The sequence below is a fragment of the Hemiscyllium ocellatum genome, chromosome 4 (assembly GCF_020745735.1).
Source record: "Hemiscyllium ocellatum isolate sHemOce1 chromosome 4, sHemOce1.pat.X.cur, whole genome shotgun sequence".
NCBI classification, from domain to species: Eukaryota; Metazoa; Chordata; class Chondrichthyes; order Orectolobiformes; family Hemiscylliidae; genus Hemiscyllium; species Hemiscyllium ocellatum.
In genome coordinates this window covers 103433209-103460975 of record NC_083404.1, presented here as the reverse complement: position 1 = coordinate 103460975, position 27767 = coordinate 103433209, and the positions used below count along the sequence as shown (strand labels likewise).

Genomic DNA, 27767 nt, shown 5'->3' with positions numbered 1-27767 from the left:
CCTTAGAACCTGAAAGACTAACCCTGATTTCTCTCCACAGATGCTGCCAGACCTGCTGAGCTTTTCTAGCAATTTCTGTTTTTGTTTCTGATTTCCAGCATCCGTAGTTCTTTCAGTTTTTATTTGAAAGTTACGAAGACAGGTATGGACTTAGAAAGTTGAGCCTTCAAACCATTTTACAATTTGAAGACATTTTTATCAATTTACTACTATTATCATCATTGAACTTTTAAAAGTTCGAAGATCTTGCCTGAAAAACATCTGTAAAGAACAAGTCAGGGCTGTTACAGTTATTCAAATAACAGTGTTATTGATCCTGCAATTGTACAAGTTGATATTTTTGATGTATTAGAATAATTAAATAGAACAACATTGGAGTTTAAACTAATTGACACAACTTGAAATTCCCCTAAACATTGCAGTAGCACAAGTCTTCACTTGGATTTATTCATTTATATCAATACTTCCAGAACACAGTGGGAGACCAAGCCTGGGGTGGGGGGAGAAGTTGGAGAGCGGTCCCAGGTCAGGTGGAGGATTGGGGAGAGAGAGGAAAGGAATGGGCTGGTGACCCCAGGAGGTGGGTGCAGTGGGAGACTGAGCCCAGGGTGATGTGAGGTGGGGGTGGGGGTGGGGGCTGGGACAGGGGCAGGGAGATCAAGACAAGGGGGAGAGAGGGTGGGAGACAGTGAGCCTGGGACGGGGGGGAACCATATGAGAGCAAGCCCACCACGGCAGGGAGAGCAGGTAGCCCAAGGTCTCCTGACATCTGTGGCAGTGTCAAGCCATCCCAAGGCAGAGGAGATCAAACCCTTGTGGGGAGTGCGATCCCAATACAGCTAAAAGGTCTGCAATGTTGAACTTTTAACTTTATTTCTTTACTTTTCAACGTTATAATGGGAAGAACTCTAATTACACTCCTTTTTCCATTTTGTACCTAGGTACCTTGTACTAAGATGGTACCAGAAATGGTGACATTGTACATCTTTCACCATACTTCTGTATCCCTGTACTTGAGTATATATGACAATAACAACTCAGTCTCATTCTAATACGAAGTGTTTTGCTTTTTTTCCCAATTTAGTTCTAAATGACATAAAAGACAAATTGAAACATCACCTTTATGGTTAAATGCTCTCCAACAACTTGCATTTTAATACAACTGATGTAACCAGGGCCATGTCTGTTTCAAGTGAGTGTTAAATGCAGAAGGCCATTCAGCCCACTGTGAGTTTACTACTTTAAAAAAATCCTCTGAATAACCTCTCTTGTCTTAAGAGAAGGTTCGATCTACAATCTAGCACTGTTGTACAAGTCTATGCCTCCTATCAGTCAAAATGCTTTTAATGCGATCCTTCAACAAAAAATCAGATACATTCAGCAGACAAAACTGGGGCTAAAACGAGAACACGGCTAGGTTGGAAGACTGGTTACGTGCAAAGTTTGTTTGTACAGATGGGAGCTCATATGAAAATTTGTGCATGGTAGCAAAAAAAAATTACTTCAAGTCATAGAGATGCACAGCATGAAAACACCCTTCTGTCCAACCCATCCATGCTGACCAGATATTCCAACCCCATCTAGTCCCACCTCCCAGCACCTGGTCCATATCCCTCCAAACTCTTCCTATTCATAGACCCATCCAGATGCCTCTTAAATGTTGCAATTGTACCAGCCTCCACCCTTCCACTGGCAGCTCATTCCATACATGTACCACCCTCTGTGTGAAAAAGTTGCCCCGTAGGTCTCTTTTATATCCTTCCTCGGTCACCCTAAACCTATGCCCTCTAGTTCTGGACTCCCCGACACAAGGGAAAAGGCTTTGCCTATTTATCCTATCCATTCCCCTCATAATTTTGTAAACCTCTATAAGGTCACCCCTCAGCCTCCAACGCTCAGGGAAAACAGCCCCAGTGTATTCAGCCTCTGCCTATAGCTCAAATCCTCCAACCCTGGCAACATTCTTGCAAATCTTTTCTGAACCCTTTCAAGTTTCAAAAGCATCCCCACCCAGACTCACTATCCTCCTCCCCCATTTCCCATGGTTAATCTATACATTCCTGGACACTGTGGTAAATTCAGCCAATCCATCTAGCCTGCACATCTTTGAACTGTGGCAGGAAATCCACACAAACACGAGGAGAATGTGCAAATTCCACACAGACAGGCTGGAGTTGAACTCAGGTCCCTCGTGCTGTGAGGTAGCAGTACTAACGACTGAGCCACAGTGAGTAAAGGTACTGCAGATGAAAAACGCATATAGGTTAGGACATGCGTTTCATCAATGCAAATTCATTGTAACATACCAACAATTTGGGGACGCTGTCTCTAAAGTGTGATTTTTTAAAACATATGTTGGCTCGAATGCAATTACAACACCAACACTTTAAGCGCTGTTTTTAAAGTACAGTTTTTCTAGACAGTGGGATTGCACCAGAACACAATCATTGTGTTATAGAAGAACTGACTGTACTAACCTTCTAGTAAATCTGCCTTTTCTCAAGATGCAAATTAACAGTAGATTCATTGCTAACTCACTGCTGATGCTAAAGTAAACTGATTTCTTATTCAGGAGTCAGCTTTGTTTAAAAAAAAATCACATGCTTCAGTTAATTATAGTATTTTGCATTCAATAAATGACCTAGTAGTAAAGCAATATCAAACAGTATATCTGACCAAATAAATGTAAGTAATATTGGATGATGGAGACATTTCATACAGTTTTCTTAGAAATAGCAGAACTGTATAACCTTGAATGCTATAGTAACGGGGCAAGGATCGAACTTTAACAAATGTCTGTTCAATAGGTTTACTGTCAAATCTGCAGCACTGACTAACATTTGTGTTAAACACCGAGAGAGTTTGATTTTATTTCCTTACCTTTGTTACCAGTCTCAATGTACCATATTGTTCTGAAGACAGATCACTCTTCACATTTACAGAAGCAAACTTCAAGGACACTCCCAAAATTGCACTAAATAAAAAGAAAACAGTATTTACTTTCATTTTGCACAGAACATGGGATGTGTTATAATCCCAAATTATTACAAAAGAAGCAAAATATTAAAATGTTAGTCTCGGCTGCATTCAGTCACATCAAGATCAATTCTAATTTGTGCTTCACCTATCGCCTAATGAATGAAACCACATTCTTAAATTTCAAAAATATATTTTATTCATAAGGACATCAGTCACAAACACAGTTGAGTTCTGTACAGTAGCATATGAGAAAACAAACACTGAAGTTTGACTCTACCCAACAAACAAACCCAAGACATCGCTTCCACGAGGAGCAAGTGAGGACTGCAGATGCTGGAGATCAAAGTCGAGCAAAGTGTGGTGCTGGAAAAGCACAGCAAGTCAGGCAGCATCCAAAGAATGGGAGAATAAACGTTTCAGGCGTAAACCCTTCTTCAGGAATCATTTGGGCTGATGCCCGAAGCATTGATACTCCTACTCTCTGGATGCTGTCTGAGCTGCTGTGCTTTTCCAGCACCACACCCCTTCCACATACAAGAATTTATTTACATATGTTTGAGACACTGGGAGGGTCCAATAACTGAATGGACTCGCATTTAACTTCAGCAGGAAGACCTCAGACAGTGGTCTTTCCCCACTGTGCTTTGGGGGTAGATGCCCCAAGCTTCAGTGTATCCCTCATCATGTCGCCCTGGGCCTTGGAATGTGCCACTCTGCAACATTCAGATGAAGTCAACTCATTGTTCTGGAAGACCAGCAAGTTTTGGACAGACCAAAGAGCATCTTTCACCGAGTTGATGGCTCGCCAGGCATAGTTGATGTTTGTCTCAAAGTGTGTCCCTGGAAACAGAGCACAGAGTCCAGTGTCATGGAGCTGCTTGGGATAAACCTTGAAAAGAACCACTGCTTCTTTCTGCACACATCCTTTGCAAAGCACATTGCAGAAGGAGATGTGCGATAGTCTCATCCTCTGCAGCTGCTCTGACAGCTGGAGAACAGACTAACAAAGTAGTGGGGTTTATTTCAACTACTGGGAGAGCATTGAAGGCATGATGTGGAGTCCCACAATTAACATGAGCATCTCGCATGAGAGCAAGAAAAATGGGTGAGGATTCCTTGTCCCATTGTTATCCAGCAAGTCCCGCGTGAAAATGAAGATCAAGTGAAGACATGATTGGGATTAATTTCCATGACTAAACAACTATCAATATTCCTAATGTAAATCACACATCAAGGTTAGCCATTACAGTGATAAACGTCCTCGTGGTCCTATTTGGAATCAATCCCAGTAGCTGGGTCTTTAAAGGTGATGGTTGAGCCTTTGTCTGAATTTAATCTGGTAAAGCTGCAGTAAGTTATTTTCCGGTTGATTACTGAGGAGTCTTTAAGCGAGTATCACAGGCAGCCAGATTTTTAAATGCAGACTTTAAAACACCTAAAAAGGATCTATATTTGGATATACATCCCTCAGGTTAAGATTATTTATTAAATGCTGATGCCAAGTAATGCTGCAGAATCCAGAAACATTGTTTGTCTGACAGGCTTCTTTTCAGGACCTCCTACCTAAAACAAAATGAAATGCAAAATTCATTGAGGAGACTACATCTAGCAGTATACTTTTCAATTCTTTTTCAAAAGCCTCTTTAGTATGTCACTCAGGTTAGACATCCCTCGTCAAGGAAGCCTGTAGCTTTAGTGGTCTCAAATCAACAATGTACAGCAATCATTGTATTAATTTGGTTGCAGTAGACACACTCACTCAGCCTCCACGTAATGAATCATGGAATCCCTATTGTGCAGATAGAGGTCATTTGGCCCATCGAGTCTGCACCGACCCTCTGAAGTGCTTCACACCCAGACCCAACCTAGCCACGTAACTCTGCATTAGCCCTGGCTAATCCACACAACCTCCATATCGGTGGTAAGTGCAGGGCAATTGAACATGGCCAATCCACCTAACTATGAAGAACTACTTGACTGTACCATCAATTACAGTTTACTTTCACAAAGACAGACAGACAGACAAGCTTGACTGTTACACAGTACCTTTCAAAATTCCCAAAGTACTTTCCAGTCAATGAATCATTCTAAGTGTAGTTACTGTTGTAACACAGGAAGTGAAGCAATCACTATTAAACAGTATGCTTCCACATAATGCAGTGCACACACAACCTGTCTTTGAGTTAAGTCAATTGCAGGATACATGTTGGTGAAGAACAGCTCCCCTGTTCTTCTTCAATATAGTGCAAGGGGATCCAGCCAAGAGGGCAGACGAGGTCTCAATTTAATGCTGTATCCAAAACGCAACATCTAAGGCACTGCAGCATTCCCTCAGCACTGCCCCAGAGTCCCAGTATAGATATTGTGCTCAAAATTCTGGGTTGGGACTGAAAACTCACAGTTGGATGGAGACATGAGAGTTATACTTATAGCTCACTACGTACTTGAAATGCAAGGGAATGTAAGGTTTTTATTCTGGGGATGATTGGCATCAGACCACTGAATGGACCAATTCAACATTTCAACAGGGCTTTCAGACAGGACCATTTTTAATTAGAACCAGGATTCAAATTCCAGATAGAGTTTAACCACCTGAATATTATCCTCATTAAACACTAATAAATTCTTCCACTATCCCCTTCTACTTAAATTTATAGAGTCGAGTAAATTTTCCCATTGACCTTTAGAAGACCTTCAGCAATAAATGACATGTGACAATTCTCTTTTGGGAAATCATTTAAAAATCTGCTTCTAAATTGATCCCTTTGTAAATTACAATTTCTGCACAGCTTTCAAAAACAGATCACAAAAAGGGTGTGGGTGTTCTGCTACATTAAGGAGTTACTTTAGTAAAAAAAGCCAAAAATGAACATTTTTGAGTGTTTTCAAATGAGAAGTACGACAGTGTTGTTATGTCAGTAAACATTATACAGGAATATTTCCTTTCAGCTAAACTCAACTGCCATCAAAACAGGAAAGGAGAAACAACGAGAGAACTGATTTCTGCCAGTGCTGCCACTTTTTCTTGACAAAGTGCTTCACCCTGCACTCCAAGCAGTGTTTCAAATGTAAATCAATCTCTGAGGTTGCTTTTCCTCTGTCTTACATTATTTTACAGTTCTAGTTATTTACAGGTTTTGGGACACAACTGTTGTGAGGAAACGAGAGTTTGTTTTATTTTAATACTAGACTGAGACAATAATAAGTATTTCCTGTCACCATCTTTCTACCCACTTTCTTTAAATCCATGGATCCATTAGGTAAGGTAAACAGACAAGGAAGACTCCAAAGACTTAATTCAGATCCAAACCCTAGTCTTCCCTGATCAGCTCAGTGTCAACCATCTTTGAATTGTGACTCGCTTGGATGGGATCAAAACATGCCCAATGGAACGTGCGCAAGACCATATTATAATCATAAAACAGAAAATTGCTGGTATGGCAGTATCTGTGGAAAGAAAGCTGAGGTCAAGTTTCAGGTCCAGTAACCCTACTTGAGAATCATTCTGAAGAGGAGTTACTGGAGCTGAAAGTTTAGGCTTACTTTCTCTTCACAGATGCTGCCAGACCCAGTGAATGTTTCCAGCGATTTCTGTTTTTGATTCGGATTGCCAGTATCCGCAGTTCCACGATTTAAAAAAAAAATCATCATACAACTTTGCGTGCTTTGCTAATGTGTGGACATAGGGGAGCCAGATTCTGGAGCATCAGTTGCTTGGTTAATAGGACAGTGGAAATGTTTGGTGAACGCAAACTGGAACATCGGAAGACATTCTTTTGTAACCTTCATAAAAAGAACTGCAACTCCCCGTGTATTACGGGGATGAGTGCTTGATACAAGTTCATTCCTCAGATTCTTAAGAGTAACTGAAAATCTCATCATCACCGTGTGCCTAAATGACAGCTGCTCCTCTGAGACTTGCATTTGGAACCGCACAGAATGAAGGATGGAAGTATTCAGCCTCTGTATTAACTCTACACAAAAATGTGTTTGGGAATGTCAGGCTGAACTGATACTGAGCAGATTCAGGTTGAGGCCTGTAATAAGTCTCCCAGTCCGCCAAGTCTGCTTGGCTTGTTACTTGCACCAATATTTCAAAAGCCGAGTCATGACCCTTTATTAAGAGACTGCCACAATTGAGAGACCAATAAAGTTGGAGGGAAGAGGAGAAGAATCAGTGTAAACGACCCACGTTTCACAAACTGAGCATGAATTCACAGCACAAAACTACCTGCAATCTGGTAAGAAATAAAGACGTTCCCACTCTTGCAAAACACAGTTCACTGCAAACAAAAATAATCGCAACACATCTATCTTCCAATGAGCAGGAAGCTGGTGACAGAGTCACTGGATTAGTAAACCAAAGGCCCAAACTAATGCTCTATGGAAAAGGGTCTAAATCCCACTGTGGTCCCTGATAAAATGAACAATTATTAAAAGTTGAAATCTAACTGAAAAACAAATCCCAGAAATGAAGGCTATGTAACTATTGTTGCAAAAAGCTACCTGGTTCACAATCATTCTTTATGGAAGGAAATCTCCCACAATTACCAGGTCTGGTATACAAATGACTCCAGACCCACAGCATTGTGGTTGACTCTTAACTGCCCTTTAGCAAGCCACTTGGGAGCAGTGAGTAGGGCACCACAGTTCATGCAAAAAACGGATAGATACATGGACAGCTCATCCTGCAGCATCAGAGAGAGACAGACAGCGAGTCAGAGAGCCTACATGGAATCCTCGGGATCAGATGGGAGGATCAGCAAGTTCCACTTCCCTATGCAATGTGTCATCGCTGCAGAAAAACCGTGAATCCAAAATTGAGCTCCTCAGTGAGCTGAGGGCTCATCTCGGCTGACAGACTCCATTCTCTATTCGGAGGGACCGCCAAAGACAGGTTAAGCAAATTATGAGTGCAGGCCATGAGACTTAGTGGGAAGACCAAATAACCCTGAGTCTCTCATAATCAATGATATCCTCTCTATTATTAGTTGTAAACTTCTACCATTTTGGTCCGCACTTTTTGGCGCTTGCTGACCAAATCCTTTCACCTTTAAAATCCTTCTCAAAATCTTCTTCATCTCTCTAATGCCACTCTTCCAAGTTTAATGTCTTTTTCCTTAGTCTCTATGAAGCACCTTGGTTCTCTGCAGACCCCAGTATTATTTGTCTCTACAATAGCACACATTATGATAGTTTGATTGTATAATGAGTGTCAGTAAATAACTGGATGGACCACAGATGGAATACTGTGTTCAAATGTGGACAGCCCGCTTTAGGAAAGACATGAAACAACTTGTTATTTGATGACTCAGGAGAAAGGAGCTGAATTTGAGCAGAGAATAAATAATGAAGATTAATTACACGTTTAAAATCAGGAATGGTTTGGAGAGAATAAATTAGGAGAACTATTTTCAATGACAGAAGAATTTGAAATTACAGGACACAGATTTAAGAAGCTTTGCAAAGTTACTGAGAAAACTACTTTTTTTAAAATGCAGACTGCTAATAATCTGGAATGTATTGTCCCGTAATGAGGTATTAGCTGATTTCATAGTAACTTTTAAAGGGGGAACTGGATATATACTTAAAGGGAAACATTTAATAAGACACTTGTGAAAAAAATAGGAGAGTGGGACCAAATGGATAACTCAAAAGGCTGGGGAACAGTCATAACAGGCTGAATAGTCTGTTCTGCGCTGTAACAATTTATACCCAACGGGTTTATTTGAAAAGCTTTTGAAGCACTGTCCCTTCTGACCTTATGCACCCCAGTCCAACACTGGCACCTCCACATCATGGGTAACAATTTATATTAACCTTGGCAATATGGGGAAGGCAGAACCCTTTTTGTTAAAAGAGACTCAAGAACACTTCTTCCCTGCTGTTATTAGACTTCCAAACAGACCTCTCATATTAAAGTTGATCTTTCTCTACATCTTCTCTGTAACAGCACCTTCTGCATTCTGTTCTATTACGCAGATGGAATTTTGTAGGGTATGATTTGCCTGGATGTCACGCAAAACAAAACTTTTCACTGCATTTTGGTATCTGTCACAATAATAAATCAAAATCAACAACTACAATCTAGAGAAAGACTAGAGTGAAAACATCACAGAGATACTCTGGACTGGAATGCTGCTGAGTTGCCACAGGGTGTTAGCACTGCTGGAATTGTTAACGTGTTCCTGAATATGAAAGTCAGTGTGGACCCTGCCCAGACGTATGATACCACAGACGCACGATACCACAGACGCACAAGGAACCCTTAGCAACCGCCATAATTCACCATTTCAAAGAATCCCTACAGTGTGGAAACAGGCAATTTGGCCCAACAAGTCCACATCAACCCTCCGAACAGTAACCCACCCAGACCAAATCCTTTTGTCACTGACAAATGCACCTAACCCTCGCATCCTTGAACACTATGGGCAATTTAGCATGGCCAATCCACACAACCTGCACATCTTGGACTGTGGGAGGAAACCGAAGTACCCAGAAGAAACCCACATAAGAATAGGGAGAATGTGCAAAGTCCACAGAGACAGTTGCCCGAGGCTGGAATCGAACCCCGGTCCCTGGCGCTGTGAGGCAGAGTGCCAACCACTGAGCCACCATTTGGTTCGTATCCCAACTCATGACCCAACTTGCCATCTCTCCGGTTTCCCCATTGCTAACTCCCTAGTGTCAGTGAACAGTATGGAGGTACAGGGTGAGCAGGAGGGAAGCAGTGAGGAGTTGGGAATGGGGAATGCCACAATGAGCGAATCACAATCCCAGGATCTGCATTCATGTCAAACACTTGAAAAGCACACATTCTCTTGAAGCCGTTCTATGATCCAGGCACCTTGCTACGGCATCACCAGCGGTGACATTCTAACCACGGTGACTGCGTGGGAGGCGGTCGAGCCTCCTGTGGCTGCAATGCCAACAAACTCAGCTTAATTTTTAATCACCTTCCAAGTTGTTCAAAGAAAACGCAGAAACAAGAACTTCTACATCTCTCATCTGTAAGAAGAGACGTCCATGACTTAAGATGCTGTATATGGAACAAACAAAGCCAACCTGTGAGAGAACTAACATGCCAATGCTTTCAGAAGATGCTAACAAATCAGATATTACCTTGCACAGCAGCTGCTGCGAAATCGGTAGGCGTTGAGAAACGGAAACTCCAAAGCACCATAAACATCACCTGAAAGCAGAAACAGAAACCCATCGAGACACTAAGTAGATATTCAAATCTTCCTATCGATATCATTCATTAGATAATGCTATTATAACCAGAGACTAAAATTTGCTGTTGCAGTGAATGAAAATGATTTCCTTTGATCCTTAAAGATGCACAATTTAGATACATCTTTGGAATTATTCAATAAACAGCTGGGGTCAAAGCAATAATCCCAATCAGTCAGCACCTGAAGACAGACCCATTTATTCTCATTCTCCTCTTCTGGTCTGTCAAACAATTCTCAATCCAAGCCAGTACATTCCATCTAATCTCGTATCTTAACTTTACCCACCACCCTCTTCTGTGAGATGCTATTAAAGCCTGTTGAAATCAAAATACACCAGATGCACTTGTTCTCCCTTATATATTCTACTAGCTATATTCTCAAACAGCTCCTGAAGCCTAATGAAGCATGATTTTCCTGGTGATGAGGTAAGAAGAGACAATGATAAATTTCAGACAATTGCACTGCCAGTTATACAAGTATTCTCACACTAATCTCTGTCCTTGGTCTCCTAAGCAGCTCCGATGAAGTTCTAATGTAAGCTCAGAAAACAGTACTGTATCTGTCTATTAGGAATTTTACAGCTCTCCAGGCTCAACACTTCATTCCAGATTACAGATGATGATCCACTATATTTCTTCTCTAACTTTTTAGTTGTTTTTCTGGTGACAATTGTTCATCATTCTGTCACTTACACCCCCTATTGACACCTCTTCTACTTTTACCTGTCATGTGTCCATATCGTCCTCACATCATCCCTCCTGCTATTTATCCTCTTTGCCTTTCAGCCTTTTACAGACTCATTTTTGCTCTCATTTCAGTCTTTTCTCTTTCATTGACTTAAACACCTATTACATTTCAAGTTTACATCGCCCTGATAGAGTCATAGAGATGTACAGCACGTAAACAAACCTTTCCGTGCAACTCGTCCATTCAGATATCCCATCCCAATCTAGTCATACCTACCAGCACCCAGGGCATATCCCTCCAAACCCTTCCTATTCATATAGCCACCCAGATGCCTATTAAATGTTGTAGTTGTACCAGCCTCCACCACTTCCTCTGGCAGCTCATTCCATACACGTACCACCCTCTGCGTAAAAAATTTGCCCCTTAGGTCTCTTTTATATCTTTCCTCTCTCACCCTAAACCTCTGCTCTCTAGTTCTGGACTCTCCCACCCTAGGGAAGTGACTTTGTCTATTTATCCTAAACATGCCCGTCATGATTTTATAAACCTGTATAAGATGAAATATCATTGGCAGGAACTTTTAACTGTTCCTCTTTCCACTGACGCTGCCCGACCTGCTGAGTACGTCAATATTTCTTGAGAGGTTTGAAATGACTGCTTCTTTGTTCCCCCAATGGAGTTACTTAAATTGGCGAGTGAAACCAAAGGAAAATCAGTGCTAGGCCATACCTCCCAGGTACACGAGCTGTAAAGTGACAAAGAATTAACAATATAGAAATGGCCATTCAGCCCACTAAATCTATGCTATCATCTGGACTCTATACAAATGTCACTACCACTGCTTCATGTGACTGTATTAGAAATAACCTTTTTTCCCCGCATGTACCAACTTATCTTTCCCCTGAAGTACATCAATGTTATTCAGCTCAACCACACCTTTGTTATACTGAGTTCCACATTTTAACAACTTTCTGGTTGAAGAATTGAGCTTATTAGAGTCATTAGCTCACTATTTTGTATGTACAGCCCCTATATTTATACAACTTCCCCCAGATCTAGGGAAGACCCTGTAAATGTGAACCCATTTTACATCTATCTTACTACAAAATCATGATGGTCTGGATAGAATAGATGTGGAGAAACTGTTCCCACCCATAACAGGATGAAGAATCAGAGGGCAAAACTTAAAGCAAATTTTAAAAGCGGTGGCACAGTGGTTAGCACTGCTGCCTCACAGCGCCAAAGACCCGGGTTCAATTCCTGCCTCGGGCAACTGACTGTGTGGAGTTTGCGCATTCGCCCATGTCTGCGTGGGTTTCCTCCGGATGCTCTGGTTTCCTCCCACAGTCCAAAGATGTGCAGGTTAGGTGAATTGGGCATGCTAAATTGCCCAGAGTGTTAGGTGTGGGGAATTGGGTCTGGGTGGGTTGCTCTTCGGAGGGTTGGCGTGGACTTGTTGGGCCAAAGGGCCCGTTTCCACACTGTAGGGAATCTAATCTAATCTAAAAGGAGCAAACACGATGTCAGAAAAATCATTTTCACACAGTAAGTAGTTAGGGTCTGGATTGCACTACCTGAAAGTGCAGGGGGAGACGGGTTCAACAGAGGCATTTAAGAAGACATTAGAGGATTACTTGGATAGAAATCACATGCAAGGAGAAGAAAACAGGAAATTGGAAGGAGGTAATGCTGCGCATTTGAAGAGCCAAATGCAGTGCAGCACTTCACTGATTCTGAGAAGTGACTGAGGAATGTCACGCCAAAACAATGCCAAGCTCTTTTTTTCTTTTGTAATTTAACAAAAATAATAATTGCATGATGTGATTAAATTTAAAACATGTATTATTTAAATGGTACAAATTTTCAAATCCTATGAACAATTTTTAAAATGAGTTTTGCAGGACTCTCGAGCAGGATAAATAGGGTATTTGGAAACAAAAGTATGTAATCTAGAATCTCAGCTGAAGGACAAGGAAAGACTTTAAAAACATTCACAATTACCTGCCAACCTTAGTCTTAAAAAAATGAAAATTGCTTTAAATAAAACAGTACATGTACCTGAAAGCTGAGCCAGTAAGATTAATATCAGCATACTGTAACCAAAGGAAATAGAAATAAGTTGCAATACAATTACTGCAAAGCACAAGTAAAACCTTATTGCACGGTTAAATATTAAGACAATACTTCAGGAAATAGACAAGGCGAGTAAGTCCCCACACTCTCAGATCTTATACAGCCCAAGCACAGTGAACATGAGTTGGAAGACCAGACACAATAGATCCCCAGTGTTATCTTTTGGATAGGTTTACAAAAGGTTTGCAAGGACGTTTCCACCAGTTATAATGTTCTCGGACAGTTCCACAAACTAACTCAAGACAATAAGTGAATAGCAAAGGACCTTTTCCTAAGGTAGGGGAGTTCAAACCTAGAAGGCAAATATTTAAGGTGAGAGGAGAAAGATCTAAAAGGTAAGTTAATGCAGATAAAACAGACTGAGTTGGTCAGAATTGACTTACAATTGAAGCACCTTGAACATGAAAGGAAAAGAAAATATGAAACATATCCATGCGCTGGAAGAAAAGAAATTGAAAGGGAAATTTTGAACTAGAATTCCAGAGGGAAGAAAGATAAAGAGTTAATGAGTTTGAGAGACTTTTAGAAAAACAAGGAAAGCTCTAGATACCAAAGACAGAGGGAATTTTGAAAATTGGAAATGGGCAGAGAAAGATTTTGATTGATTGAACACGTTATTATTAATATATTTAACAGGATGTGGACATTGCTGGCTAGGTCAGCATTTACTGTCCATCCCTGATTTCCCAGAGGACAGTTAAGAGTCAATGTACTGGTGTAATTTTGGAGTCACATGTAGGCCAGGCCAGGTAAGGAAGGCAATTTCCTTCCCTAAAGGACTCGAATGAACCAGATGGGTTGTTCCAACCTTCATACAAACCTTTCGTGCAAAAGGACACCCACAATCCCCTGTAATCCCTCAACATTTAGATAATATCCTACTTCTTTATTCTTCCTACCAAGAATAAGTTCCACACTTTCTCATATTGCATTCCATTTGCCAGATCACGTAACTTTTAGCTGGAAGAGTCAGAGTCATAGAGACGTACAGCACGGAAACAGACCCTCCGGTACAACTTCTCCATGCCGACCAGATATCCCAACCCATTTAGTCGCAACTGGTTAAAGCGCAGCAGGTCAGGCAGCATCCAAGGAACAGGAAATTCGACGTTTCGGGCTAAAGCCCTTCATCAGGATTCCTGATGAAGGGCTTTAGCCCGAAACGTCGAATTTCCTGTTCCTTGGATGCTGCCTGACCTGCTGCGCTTTAACCAGCAACACATTTTCAACTCTGATCTCCAGCATCTGCAGACCTCACTTTTTACATTTAGTCGCAACTGCCAGCACCCGGGCCATATCCCTCCAAACCCTTCCTATTCATATACCCATCCAGATGCCTTTTAAATGTTGCAATTGTACTCGCCTCCACCACTTCCTTTGGCAGCTCATTCCATACACGTGCCACCCACCCTCTGTGTGAAAAAGGTGCCCCTTACGTCTTTTTTATATCTTTCCCCTCCCACCCTAAACCTTTGCCCTCTAGTTCTGGAATCGTCCACCCCAGGGAAAAGACCTTGTCTCTTTACTCTATCCACGTCCCTCATGATTTTATAAACCTCGATAAAGTCACCCCCTCAGCCTCCGACGCTCTAGGGAAAACAGCCCCAGCCTGTTCAACCTCTCCCTACAGCTCAAATCCTCCAACCGTGGCATCATCTTTGTAAATCTTTTCTGAACCCTTTCAAGTTTCACAAGATCTTTCCGATAGGAAGGAGACCAGAATTGCACGCAATATTCCAACAGTGGCCTAACCAATGTCCTGTACAGCTGCAACATGACCTCCTAACTACTGTACTCAACACTCTGACCAATAAAGGAAAGGATACCCAATGAATTGAAGATTGATCAGATTTAACACCTCTCCAGGGTATCTAAATTCAGTGAGGAAAGAGTGGTAATGTATTTTGTCCTTTTATTAAAATTGTCACAAAGCTATAATGGCCAAAAGAAACATGGATGTGTTTATCAGTGTGGAAAGCACTGGAGTAACCCTTGCTGATGAACAGCTTGCTAACAATGGATTGAATCTTAAGGTTTTTGGCTAAGTGTGAGCAATGTTGAGATTTTTGGAGGGATTTCTGCCATGTGGCCAAGTGGGTTTGCTTGCAATATCTTATCAAACTTACCTCAATAACTAGCTTCCTCATTCCTAGGGCAATCATGTTCCAATATCGTCCCATCTTGTCACCCACTGCTGCCTGATCAACTGACTGAGGTCGTCTAAGCCCGGGGTGTTTTCATAGGCCACACCCAACTTACTGTGACCTAAACAAAGGCAAACCCTCTCCCACCCCCATCTTGATTTTACAGAGGCCTGATACCACCAATGGCAAGCTTCTGGCTTTGTGTCAGCACTAAGCTACATGGCAAGATAAAAATAACATGAATCTGATATTTCTGGTCGAGTGACAAAGCACAAAAAGCAACGCAAGTCAACGCAAGGCAGGGATGCTATGAGGTAGGCTCAGAGTGAGTGAACTCTATAACAGTGAGCAAACAGCTTGGAGATGCAGCCAGGTCTAGTTCATGTGTCCTTGCTGCAGCATTACCATGATAGTTGTTGGTCCTGCCTAGGGTCCAGCACTGAAGCGTAAAACCATCCTGAACGTGGATCAGAGATTTGTTGTATAGGCTTTTAGGGGCTGGCACATAGTGGCACTGAGACGTTGGTGCCCATGTCCAAAACGGAAGCCCTTTGGAGCAAGCCGCAAACTGAATTTGTCAGGTACCCAACCTGATTTCCATGTCGGGGTTTCTCGACATCCAGCTTGTTTGCATAGATAAAAATCTGAATATTAGCAAGGTCAGCTGCAGCATTAATAAAGGTGCTTAGCAAGTCATAATCTCCCTTACTTAGCAATTTGCTGCAGCCAAGTGAGAAACTTGCCACACTGCTCGTGACAAAGATGCAGTAAGATACTCCTGGACTTCTCTGGACCTCTCATCCAATTTTGCCACAAATCTCCCCAAATATCTCCCTAGGTTTCTCAGACCCCTATACGATTTCACCCAATGACACAGTTGAGACAGAATTTTAAGAATAACTACGTTATTTCCAGAAGCTTATCAGCAAAAATGTCGATACCTGAAAAAGGGACAGTACCGGACTTTTCTAGAGGAAAAGATTTGGTATTTGATCAACGATACAGAGCTTTGAAGCTTGATCAAAATTGTGAAAATCTCAACAGCGTCCTTACTGGATGAATTTACTGACAGAATTCCCAGAGATTAAGTGCCCACCTGGAAGTCTAAAGTTTCTCAAACAAGGGGAGCAGATTATGAATAATGCCACAAATACATCTTCATTCCCAAACCCCTCCAGAAATTGAAGAAATAAGAGAAATGACATCAATTATTTTAAATGGGACAGCAGAACTGAAAAGACAGACTCTTCTCAGAAGAGTGTGGAAAGAGACAGTTTGGGAGGTGAAGATGACTCCGAGGTCAATATGTGACTTTTGCCATAAGACAAGAAATGTGAAGGCTGGAAGCTGAATGCTAAGTCAGTAGTTTTGGTGGAAGAATAGAGCATTTTTCCAGAAAATTCTGCACAAATGATTAAACTTGGAACAAAATAACTAATGTATTCATCGTGGATATAAACCTGAACACAAATACAAAGGAACCTCAATTATCCAAAGGAACAGGCGGGGAGTATTTCGTTTGGTTAATCAAATTCTGTTTAACAGTTTAGCCGAGCATCGGGACCTTGTGATCTTGCTGGATAATCTGATATTCGGTTAATCGAGGTTCCTCTGTAATGGGAATTTTGTATTTGAAGGTGCTTTAGTCAATGGGTCTGTTATTACTGGGGAGTAATGCTGGAGCTGTTGACTAATGATGAAGACTTCACATTAGGGAATGCCTGCAGGAGACAGTGCATTGCCATCTACAGGGATGGTAGGCAAGTCCACTGAAGTAGACAATACACCAGAGGAAATTAAACAAAGAACTGTGGATGCTGGAGATCCGAAACAAACAAGAACTGAAATTGCTGGAGAAGCTCAACTCGATTGGTAGCATCTGTACACAGAACACAGAGTTCAATCCAGTGACCCGTCTTTAGAACACTGACTCAAGTGTTCTAGTTCTATCTCATCACAAAATACATGTTTGAAATATTTAACTAAGCCCATCATTGACCCACAATTGTATGGTTAATCCAATTTTTTGGATGCAATGTTCCTCCAACATTCAACCAGCATGTGAAAATGTGTAATACATATCTGCCCTAATCATGCCTTAGTTGCAGATTAACCACCAAATTCTTCAGAAATCACTGAGCATTCATTTTAGAAACAGGTCATTGTACTGCAGCTAATGAAATTAGCTTCATGCTCCAAAAGGTTATCAGACATTAATCATGCTTGATATGTTAAATGCTTTCCAATTAAGAACCCTCAGTTTTTCTTCTCCTTTATACTAATTTCCAACTGTACATACACTTCTGATCATTAAAATTCAAGCCAGCAGTAGGAATCAACTCACTGAGGGCCAATTCTGAATCGGGGACATTCTAGACACCTGTAATTTAAGGATCATATAACCAACTTTTAGACTATTCTGAGGTGATCTAATTAAATTTAAATGAGATGCTGGCTATTGTAGGTCTCCATTTTCATTTTATTTCATATCCTGCTTTTTCTGGTTTTAAAAGATGTAATTTAAAGTAATCATTACCAGTCATTGACTAATTGTACTATTAGACTGTGCTAGTTAGACATTAAACAGTTACTGAAATGACACTGAAGTACCTTTGTTGCAAATGCCTGCTAGACAGAGACAATCCCAACATAGAGAGTATTGAACAGAATCAAATCGTGATCATTCAGTCAACTATATACATGCCAGCTCTCTGCAATAACAATTCATCTAGTCCTGACATTTTCTTGTAGATCTTAGAAATCTCCCCTCATGCTGTGTGGAGTTTGCACGTTCTCCCCGTGTCTGCGTGGGTTTCCTCCGGGTGCTCGGTTTCCTCCCACAGTCCAAAGATGTGCAGGTCAGGTGAATTGGCTATGCTAAATTGCCCATAGTGTTAGGTAAGGGGTAAATGTAGGGGAATGAGTGGGTTGCGCTTCGGCGGGTCGATGTGGACTTATTGGGCTGAAGGGCCTGTTTCCACACTTATTAATCCAATCTAATCTAAAATAAAATGGATAGAAAACAAAGGAACTGGAAGAGATAGACACAGGGATATACATAAACTATTTATGCTAGCAGTGATACAAATGACAAAAGAGAGAAAACAGAAACATGTAATTATAAATTACCTTTTGTCTTCACAAAAAACTTGGAATTTGTGGAGAGTTGTTAAAGAAAGATGGATGTTAAACACCAGGAAACCAGGTGATAAAGGTCAGAACAGAAACCAACCTTAACACTTTTTTTTGAAACACAACTATTTATTTCCAGTGATACACAGTACAAACATGTACCTCCTTACCCAACAAGCAGCTTCAGCCAGTTCTTTTTTTATGGGGTCACAGGTATATGTTCAGTTAATATGCACCATCTGTATACAACTGAATACAAATCAACAAAACACTCAGAGGGGGCTCTTGCGGCACAGTGGTAATGTCCAGACTTCTGGATCAGGAGACCTACATTCAAGTTCCACTTGCTTTCAGTGTGTGGGAGAGCAACTCTGAACAGGATGATCAGAAAAAATAAAAAAAATCTCAGAAGTGAAGTTGGTGATGTCCATTTCAGCACTATGGTATGGAAAATGCATTCGAAAAAATCTCAAATTTTCTGATATAAAACTGAACATAATTTAGATGTCTTTTGTAATCATTCATATTTACCTGTATAAGTAGTTTAGGAACTGCTCCTCAATCTCACTGAAAAATAGAAAGAAAATCAATATATTTCTACATTTAAAACATTGATGATGAGGTTTCAGCACCCAAATGTAAAAGTGTGTGTTTCTGGAATGTAATAAGTGAGTAATGTTCCTTACATTAATTAGTATATTTTCATTTTATAACTCTTGAAGAGGTAACCCTCTTCCAGGTAAAGGATTGTGTTTGCTTACATGATGTCATGCTGGAAAAGCGCAGCAGGTCAGGCAGCATCCAAGGAGCAGGAGAGTCGACGTTTCGGGCATGAGCCCTTCTTCAGGAATGAGGAAAGTGTGTCCAGCAGGCTAAGATAAAAGGTCTGGTCTGGCCAGACCATAGCAACACGACGGCTGGAGGAAGAACGCCTCATCTTCCGCCTAGGAACCCTGCAACCACAAGGGATGAACCTAGATTTTTCCAGTTTCCTCATTTCCCCTCCCCCCACCTTGTCTCAGTCAAATCCCTCGAACTCAGCACCGCCTTCCTAACCTGTAATCTTCTTCCTGACCTCTCCGCCTCCACCCCCACTCTGGCCTATCACTCTCACCTTGACCTCCTTCCACCTATCGCATTTCCAATGCCCCTCCACCAAGTCCCTCCTCCCTACCTTTTATCTTAGCCTACTGGACACACTTTCCTCATTCCTGAAGAAGGGCTCATGCTCGAAATGTCGACTCTCCTGTTCCTTGGATGCTGCCTGACCTGCTGCGCTTTTCCAACAACACATTTTCAGCTCTGATCTCCAGCATCTGCAGTCTTCACTTTCTCCTACATGATGTCATGGCAATGAATAAACATTCTTCACCATATCTAGTGATAAAAGAAACTGCATACTCACGAAGAATGGAGGAAAAACAAATTATTTTTCTGGTCAGATTGTGCATTATATTAAAACTTTGTACCACTAAACCTTACAATGAAATGTAACTTCTGTGTTAAGAAGAAGTGCCATGAATAGGACAGCATGGATCTGAGCCCCAGCTTTATGAAGTCCTTCACTTTGTAAAGGGAAAGCCTCAATCAGCATCTTATGGTCTGTCAGTTGCTCAGTTTACCACAAAAGCTCAAGGTAAGCTTCACATATTTTCTCCTGAAAAGTAACCATTGCTCAATTATTTCCACAGATGACTTTACAGGTTGTTATACTATAATGTGACAGTTGTGTTCCTCATGCTATGGAAAATCACGCTGCAGAAGATTGCTAATAGAAAATCGCTATACCCGAAAATTCGCATTACCCAAACAACGTCCACTTTTCTCTGAGCTTTGACAAAGGGTCAGTTAGACTTGAAACGTCAGCTCTTTTCTCTCCTTACAGATGCTGCCAGACCTGCTGAGATTCTGCAGCATTTTCTCTTTTGGTTTCAGATTCCAGTATCCGCAGTAATTTGCTTTTATCCACTTTTCTTCAATTGGGTTATGGCTGAAAATGTGTTGCTGGTTAAAGCACAGCAGGTTAGGCAGCATCCAAGGAACAGGAAATTCGACGTTTCGGGCCAGAGCCCTTCATCAAGAAGGGCTCTGGCCCGAAACGTCGAATTTCCTGTTCCTTGGATGCTGCCTAACCTGCTGTGCTTTAACCAGCAACACATTTTCAGCTCTGATCTCGAGCATCTGCAGACCTCACTTTTTACTCTTCAATTGGGTTATGGCTAATTCGCACTGACGAAACATGCATTATAGCAGAATGACCTGTACTGGTCCCAGCATGAATTGGCCTTTAAAAAAAATAATAAGAAGCCCTTGCTCTGCTTTGGTAATGCCTCCTTATGAGAGAATACCAGAGTACCTCTGGTCTCTTAGCCAGCCAACTATTAATGAACTTCAAAAGGGAGTGCTCCAGAGTGGTCATCCAGTGGGGCACTAAGCACTGTCCTCACCAGACTCCTATTCATCTGAATAAAACACAAATTTTTAACTTTTTGCAGAATATATTAAAAATAAGGCCAATGGAGCTGCAGCAACATTTGACTGAATACCATCACAAGTTTGTTATTATAATAAATTTTGGCAAGCATTCAGAATGTCCAACTCAAAGCTGTCCAAGCAGGCGTTTGGAAAGCTAAAGAAAACATTTCAAAAGCAATCCCAAAGGCCCCAGAAAGGATTCTGCCATTAACATTATGTGTGAATGTACCATTTCTGACCAAAATCCATCATCGAAAACAGTGTCAAGACCTTTCAACAAACAAACACTGGGAGAGAACAGCAATGGAAGGAGATGGTAGATGCTCAAACCAACAAGCCACCTTCTTCAAGCAACGATCAAAGCCTCTACCATGGGACAACCTGCAAGGCTCAGTTAGGAATCACTGATGCGTGTGACAGTAATCAGCTGAACAACACTCACGTTAGTGAATACGACTTTGTTAGCTTCTGAAATACTTTGTATACACCTGTGGAAAGAGAATACACACATTATAATGCACTCTTGTTCATCTTGCATTGTCACACTGAAGAAGAATTGACATTTGTGCTTTATACCTGCCTATACAGGTTACAAATTCTAGCCGAACAAAACTCTGCTCAGTTTAGTAAATTCATGTGAAGCATTTTAATAAACTGTGGACTTTAAATGGCAAGTCATAATTATTACTTTGAATATAACATGCCCAGGGTTGAACTTTCAGTTAACACATCCAAGGAAAGCTCCAATGTAACATGCACAAACAAAACAACAGTAGACATTCTAAGCAGAAATACTCCATACTGCTGAGTGAGGGCTGCATCAGAAGTTCTGTTCTTACAGTTATAAACATTCATTAATACCAGTTGAAATAAAGCAAAGTTTTCCCAGATGCCCTGGTCCACATTTCATTACATCATTCATAATAGATGTTGTTTTTTAAAAGAAGTATTTATATGCAAAGTGCTTTGAGATATTTGAGAGCTGTGGCTAAATACTGTATCTTTAGATCATGTCAAAAGTGGGTGCAAAATGCCACACTTAAAGGTGCTGTTCTAGACATTTTAGATCCCAAATTTAATTTCTAGTCTGCAAACAGCGTTAGGAGAAGAGCTAAAAATTGAGTTTGTTCTATCAGGATTAATTTGTGGTATATTTATCCAAGGTCCATTCCCATTCAATTTTTAGTATTTTTCCCTGTTTATAATATATATCAATTACTGTAAAATCAGAACAGAAATAAAATGCCTTAAGTTTACAAACCAGAGTGGGTTGGTGTTTCAAAAAGCAGGAAAGACTGATCAAATATATGATCTCAGCACATTTAAGGGGGCTGGGCTAACTAAGTAGAAAGCATTTCTGAATATTGTTAAAGATGCCAAAACTCAAAAAGAATAATAGGGTGGGATCCCAGGTACATAGTTCTAGATTGGAGGGGGAATACATTGGAGAAGGTTTGTAGGTAATGATGGTCACAGTTTAAGTTGCTAATATGGAAGAGGAGATCTTTGGAAAAGCAAAGATGAAGCTTGGGTAATTGAACAGCAAGATTGATGGTACTTTCTAGATCTAAAGTTTCATGCTCCTCCATGATACTGTTTCAAAACATTTAATCACTGTTACACACGGACTCATCATGGCTATGGACAAAGTACAGGAATGGAACTAAACTGTGTTCCAAAATAAAGCATACTCCAGGAGGACATGGCAACCAATGTGGCAATATTTTTCCCGTAAAAGATTGCATGTTAGACTGTTAACTAGAGTCATAGAATTTTACAGCATGCTGCTGAGAATAAAAACCAAATTACTGAAGCTTTTTGTCTCACACTCACTGGGACAAATGCAAGAGTGTGCTTGGAAGTAGGAGACAGAGGGTGATGGTGGAGGGTTGCTTTTCAGCTTGGAGGCATGTGATCAGCAATATGCCACAAGGATCGGTGCTGGGTCCACTGCTTTTCATCATTTATATAAATGACTTGGAAGGAAATATAGGAGGCATGGTTAGTAAGTTTGCAGATGACACCGAAATAGGTGGTACAAAGAACAATGACCTTGATCAGATGGGCCAACGGACTGAGTATTGGCAGATAGAGGTTAATTTAACTAATTAAATGGGAGGTATTGCATTTTGGTAAAGCAAACCAGGGCAGGACTTATACAGTTAATGGTAGGGCCTTTGGTTGTGCTACTGAACAGAGACCTTGGGGTGCAGGTGCATAGATCCTTGAAAGTGGAGTCACAAGTAGACAGTGTGGTGAAGGTGATATTTGGCATACTTGCAATCAACGGTCAGTGCATTGAATATAGGAGTTCGGATGTAATGTTGTAGCTGTACAGGACATTGGGGAGGCCACTTTTAGAATACTGAGTACAATTCTGGTCACCCTTCTACAGGGAAGATGTTGTTATACTTAAGGTACAGAAAAAACTTAAAGGATGTTGAAAGGACTGCAGGGTTTGAATTATAGGGAGAGGCAGAATACATTGGTGCTTTATTTTCCCCTGGAGCATCGGAGGTTGAGGGGTGGCCTTGCAGAAGTTTATCAAATCATGAGGGGCATGTGCACAGGGTGAGTCACCAAGGTCTTTTGGGGGAGTCTAAAACTAGAGGGCATAGGTTTAAGGTGAGAGGGGAAAGATTTGGAAAGAACCGGAGGGGTAATGCATGTATGGAATGAGCTGCTAGAGGAAATGGTGGAGGCTGGTACAATTACAATATTTAAAAGACATCTGGATGGCTGTATGAATAGCAAGGGTTTAGAGGGATATGGGCCAAATGCTAGAAAATGGGACTAGATTAATTCAGAATATCTGGTTGGCATGAACGAGTTGGACTGAAGGGTCTGTTTCCGTTCTTTATGACTCTATTCAATTCTACACTGTATGGAATGTTAAGTTAAATTTGTTTAAAATTGCCAAGTGTGTACAGTTCAGACAGGAAGACAAAGTTGGAAATACTCTCAGTAAAGGTGAACTTAACACATTGTCAAAAACAAGTGATATCCTGCTCTATTATGATGCACAGTCCTGTACCTACTGCACGAGATTCTTATTCACTGTATCTACAAACCTGCTTGCGCATAACCAAATTGCCCAAAATGTAAAGGATATTTAAGCTATTTCCATCTACTTAGGCTGAGATTTAAGGTACTTAATAGTACATTACTATCAGACCAAGAGAAAAACAGGGATGATTTTGCGATAGGCACACCTGAAGGGCAACCTTTCCACACACAAGGTGGTTAGTGTGGGGAATGTACTGCCAGTGGAAATGGCAGCTGCTATATCGACAACATTTAAAAGACATTTGGACAGGTACAAGGATAGTCAAGGTTTAGAGGGATATGGGTCAAATGCAGGCAAACCTGGTCGGCAAAGACAGGTTGGACCAAAAGCGTTTGATTTTGTGCTGTATGACTCGATGGTTCTCTATGATAATGTCTCTCTCATAGAACCCACTGTGCACTGACTCCTGGGTCATTCCACTGAGGTGCATGAAATATAATGAAGCAAGCACAAATCACACAGCTAACTAAGCCTTTACTTTACCTTAAGCTACCTTTGGACAGACTTCCACAAGCAATGTAGATGTCCCAACTTCCAGGTTTTTATTCATTTGGCCATTTGTCATTAGATAGAAGACAGTCTATTCAGCCGTGGCAACGATTACAACATCTGACTTATCTCATCAAACATCCACTCTCAAACAGACATCAACACACTCTGGTCAAAAAATGGGAATATTTGCTCACACTTCCTCTTAGTCCAGAGTTACAGGTAATAAATAAAATACTGCACGAACCAAATCTACTTTCTCTGCATCACGATGGGCCAGGTTCAGGTACGTGGTGAAAGAATGTGGGGGTGGAGGGTGGGAGAGACAACTTCCCCAAAAAAGTTAAGTGGGCTCCACAGTTATCAATTTTCTCTGTTACAATGTGATTTTAAATTTTGTGATGTCTAGCAATAGTAAAAGGAGCAGGCAGCCTGACCAGTCAATATGAATGAAGAATTCTTACCAGACAGAAACACTTTTTAAAAATAAGGTTGAAAGCTGAAATATTTTAAAAAAGCAAATAACTTTTTTTAGTCATGGAATTTTTAAATGTTCTGCTGAAGAATGGCACATCTCACTTGGAAAGCTTGCTTCTTCGAGCAAGTGAGGATGTTCAGTAGTAATTATGACATTAGTACACAGTTACAAACTCACCTCTTTCAGCATGGCTTAACTTCTTTTATAGCAAGGATAATGTATAAAAAGCTGCAGTTTATAACAATTTGTTGATTGCACTGGTGAAGCATACAATAGAACAGCCCAGCATCACTGACAGTGAACAGCTGATTTCTGCATACAGCTGAATAAAGGCAGATGTCTGAAGCTGCTGCCAGTGTAACAGGCTAACAATGATGAGTACTGACAGTTGTACCATTATCACAAGTGCAAATTCTGGCCATTTCAATCAGTGTTTCAAAATTACATCGTTAGGAGTCTGACTTTGCTGCAAAAATGGGATATAATACACGTCCAATTACAACACTTAAAAGACATTTGGATAGGTACACGGATAGGTAACGTTTAGAAAAACATGGGCCAAACGTAGGCAAAAAGGATTCGTTTGGTTTAGGAAATGTGGTTGGCCTGGACGAGTTGGGCCGAAGGGTCCGTTTCCGTACTGTATGACTATAAAACCGATAATGGAAAATCTTGAGCAATGACCAAACCTTCCTAATTATTGTTTTCTCAAATTTCCAATAAATGTCTCAAGCCTCTCACCCTGACTCCACTCGGAAACAACTGGTCATCTCCACAGCCTTACCATTTGCCCGGAAGCTATGAATTCTACTGTAGCTCATTTTTCCCTGCCACATATTCCTCTCCACCCATCCCAAATTTTATTTGGACTTGAAAAGTGGAAGGCAAGACTACAAACTTAAAAACTGCTTTTCCCTACCCCCAACCTCTGCCTCTCAAGTCGATAACGAACCTGATCCCTTTAAAGTGGCTCCACATTTATCAGATTTCACTGGGACCTTATTTAAATAACAACTGGATGTAGACCCGGTACATTTGGTTGAATTGTACTACTGATTTTATCTTAAATCAAGGTGCTCACTCATTAAATTAAAACCAAGATCATGAGAAACTGCTGAGTTTTAAAGAATTCCATGGTGACAATACACTGGCACACTTCACTTGGCCAGTTTCCAGGAGTAATCTACTTTGGGGGCAGCACGGTGGTCAGCACTGTTGCCTCACAGTGCCATAGACCCGGTTTCCTCCCACAGTCCAAAGATGTGCAGGTCAGGTGAATTGGCCATGCTAAATTGCCCATAGTGCGAGATGCATTAGTCAGAGGGAAATGGGTCTGGGTGGGTTACTCTTCGGAGGGTCAGTGTGGACTTGTTGGGCCGAAGGGCCTGTTTCCGCACTGTAGGGAATCTAATCTTATCTAACAACTTCAAAGTAGATTGCCCAGTCACCATGACAAGCTGTGGAAAATGCAATGATCAATCATCTAGATTTTCAGACCATCATAAAACTGATTTTGCCAGTAATTATACAAGAGCTGCTTTGAGCTTTAAATCACCACAGAGGACTTCTTTTCCTTTCTCACCTGCACTAACTTATGACAGCATCCAGCCTTACAAATAGCAGCTTTTGAATAATGGCTCTCACCACTGAGTAGAGATTGTATTACCTTGAAGCAATAAAAGGGAATTACTGTCAGAGACTAGGCATTGAAAAATTGTGTACATTGACTAAGTGTCTGGTTTCTGAAGATTTTCTGGAAGGTGCCGATGGAACATGATTTGCAGAGCTTCATCACTTTCCTTATTGAGACAGGGAATGCTAACAGGTCATTTGATCATGGCCAGATGAGGACTCCTTTCTGCTTGGTATAATAGATCCCATGACAATATTTCAAAACTTACCTCAGTGCCCTCACCAATACCTGGCTTGTTTTAGTGATGTCAATTGAGGGATAAATAGTCACCACCATATTACTACACTGGGTTTTGCAGTCACTAATTGGCGGCCACGCTTCCCATGACAAAGCTTCAAAAACACAGCATTGTCTATAGTCATACTTGACAGACGCTGCATGATTTCAAGCCTTTCATTCTTTTCTACTTACAAAGTTTACTGTTCAACAACTGGTGCTAATGCCAACGATAGTGGCCTTTAGCCATCTGGTTGAGATCAATCACAGACTAACATCATTTAAAAGCTGGAGGCTTCCCAGTTCCTTCTGCTCAGCAGCACACTGTGCAGTGTATTTAATCTGCAACATCAGGGGAGTTGCTGCAATACACTGTGACATTAGCATCTAGTAATACAAGACCTAAAACTGTTCACCAAGTTGAATAATGCTTCCTACCAAGTGATAGAACTTGTGCAGCTCAGGTCTATGGCTATATATTAATGCAGAGTGTCAGACTAAATATTGAAAAATTATGTAGAGTTCACAGAGGCACAAAATAGAAGGAAGGCCATTTTGGCCCTTGGCTCTGCTACTTGCCACTTGGTAAGATCATGGCTGATCTGATTGGGGGAGATGAGAAGTACAGGTCCAATAACCTGACTTTCATCAGTCAAACTCTATACAATGCCAGAGTAAAAATATTCAAAGATAAGGCTCCCACTGCTCCTCAGAAAGAGATTTTCACCTACAAATAACTGAGGAATTTCTCCCCATACTGATCTCAAAATGCGAGACCTTATCTACTCAGTAGCTGATGTGTTCAACTCTCATTCATCTAAAGCCAGTGAATACAGGACCAATCTGCCCAAACATTCAGTTGAGTGAATTTTTCAAAATTGCTTCTATTGCAATTATATACTGTCTTAAATAAAGTGACAAGAACGATATATAATGCTTCTGATGTGGTTTCGTTAATGTACTATACAACTTTTGCAAAGATTCCTTACTTTTATATTTGATTCCTCTTGCATTAAGCAACATCCCAGTTAGATACTGT

General features: G+C 41.0%; 1 protein-coding gene across 9 annotated transcripts in view; it reads right to left on the bottom strand.

Annotated features, from left to right (window-relative positions):
* Positions 1–27767, bottom strand: part of LOC132815041 (transmembrane protein 241-like) — a 227261-nt gene that overhangs the window by 161705 nt on the left and 37789 nt on the right. For 8 of the 9 annotated variants that reach the window (XM_060823704.1, XM_060823701.1, XM_060823702.1 and 5 more), the window contains exons 9-13: positions 21228–21273; positions 18842–18877; positions 12960–12994; positions 10102–10171; positions 2881–2974 (exon numbers count right to left, since the gene is read on the bottom strand). In XM_060823704.1, the coding sequence (XP_060679687.1) occupies positions 2881–2974; positions 10102–10171; positions 12960–12994; positions 18842–18877; positions 21228–21273 (281 nt within the window). The remainder of the gene's footprint in view (positions 1–2880; positions 2975–10101; positions 10172–12959; positions 12995–18841; positions 18878–21227; positions 21274–27767) is intronic. The other variant, XM_060823708.1, reaches the window with a different exon arrangement.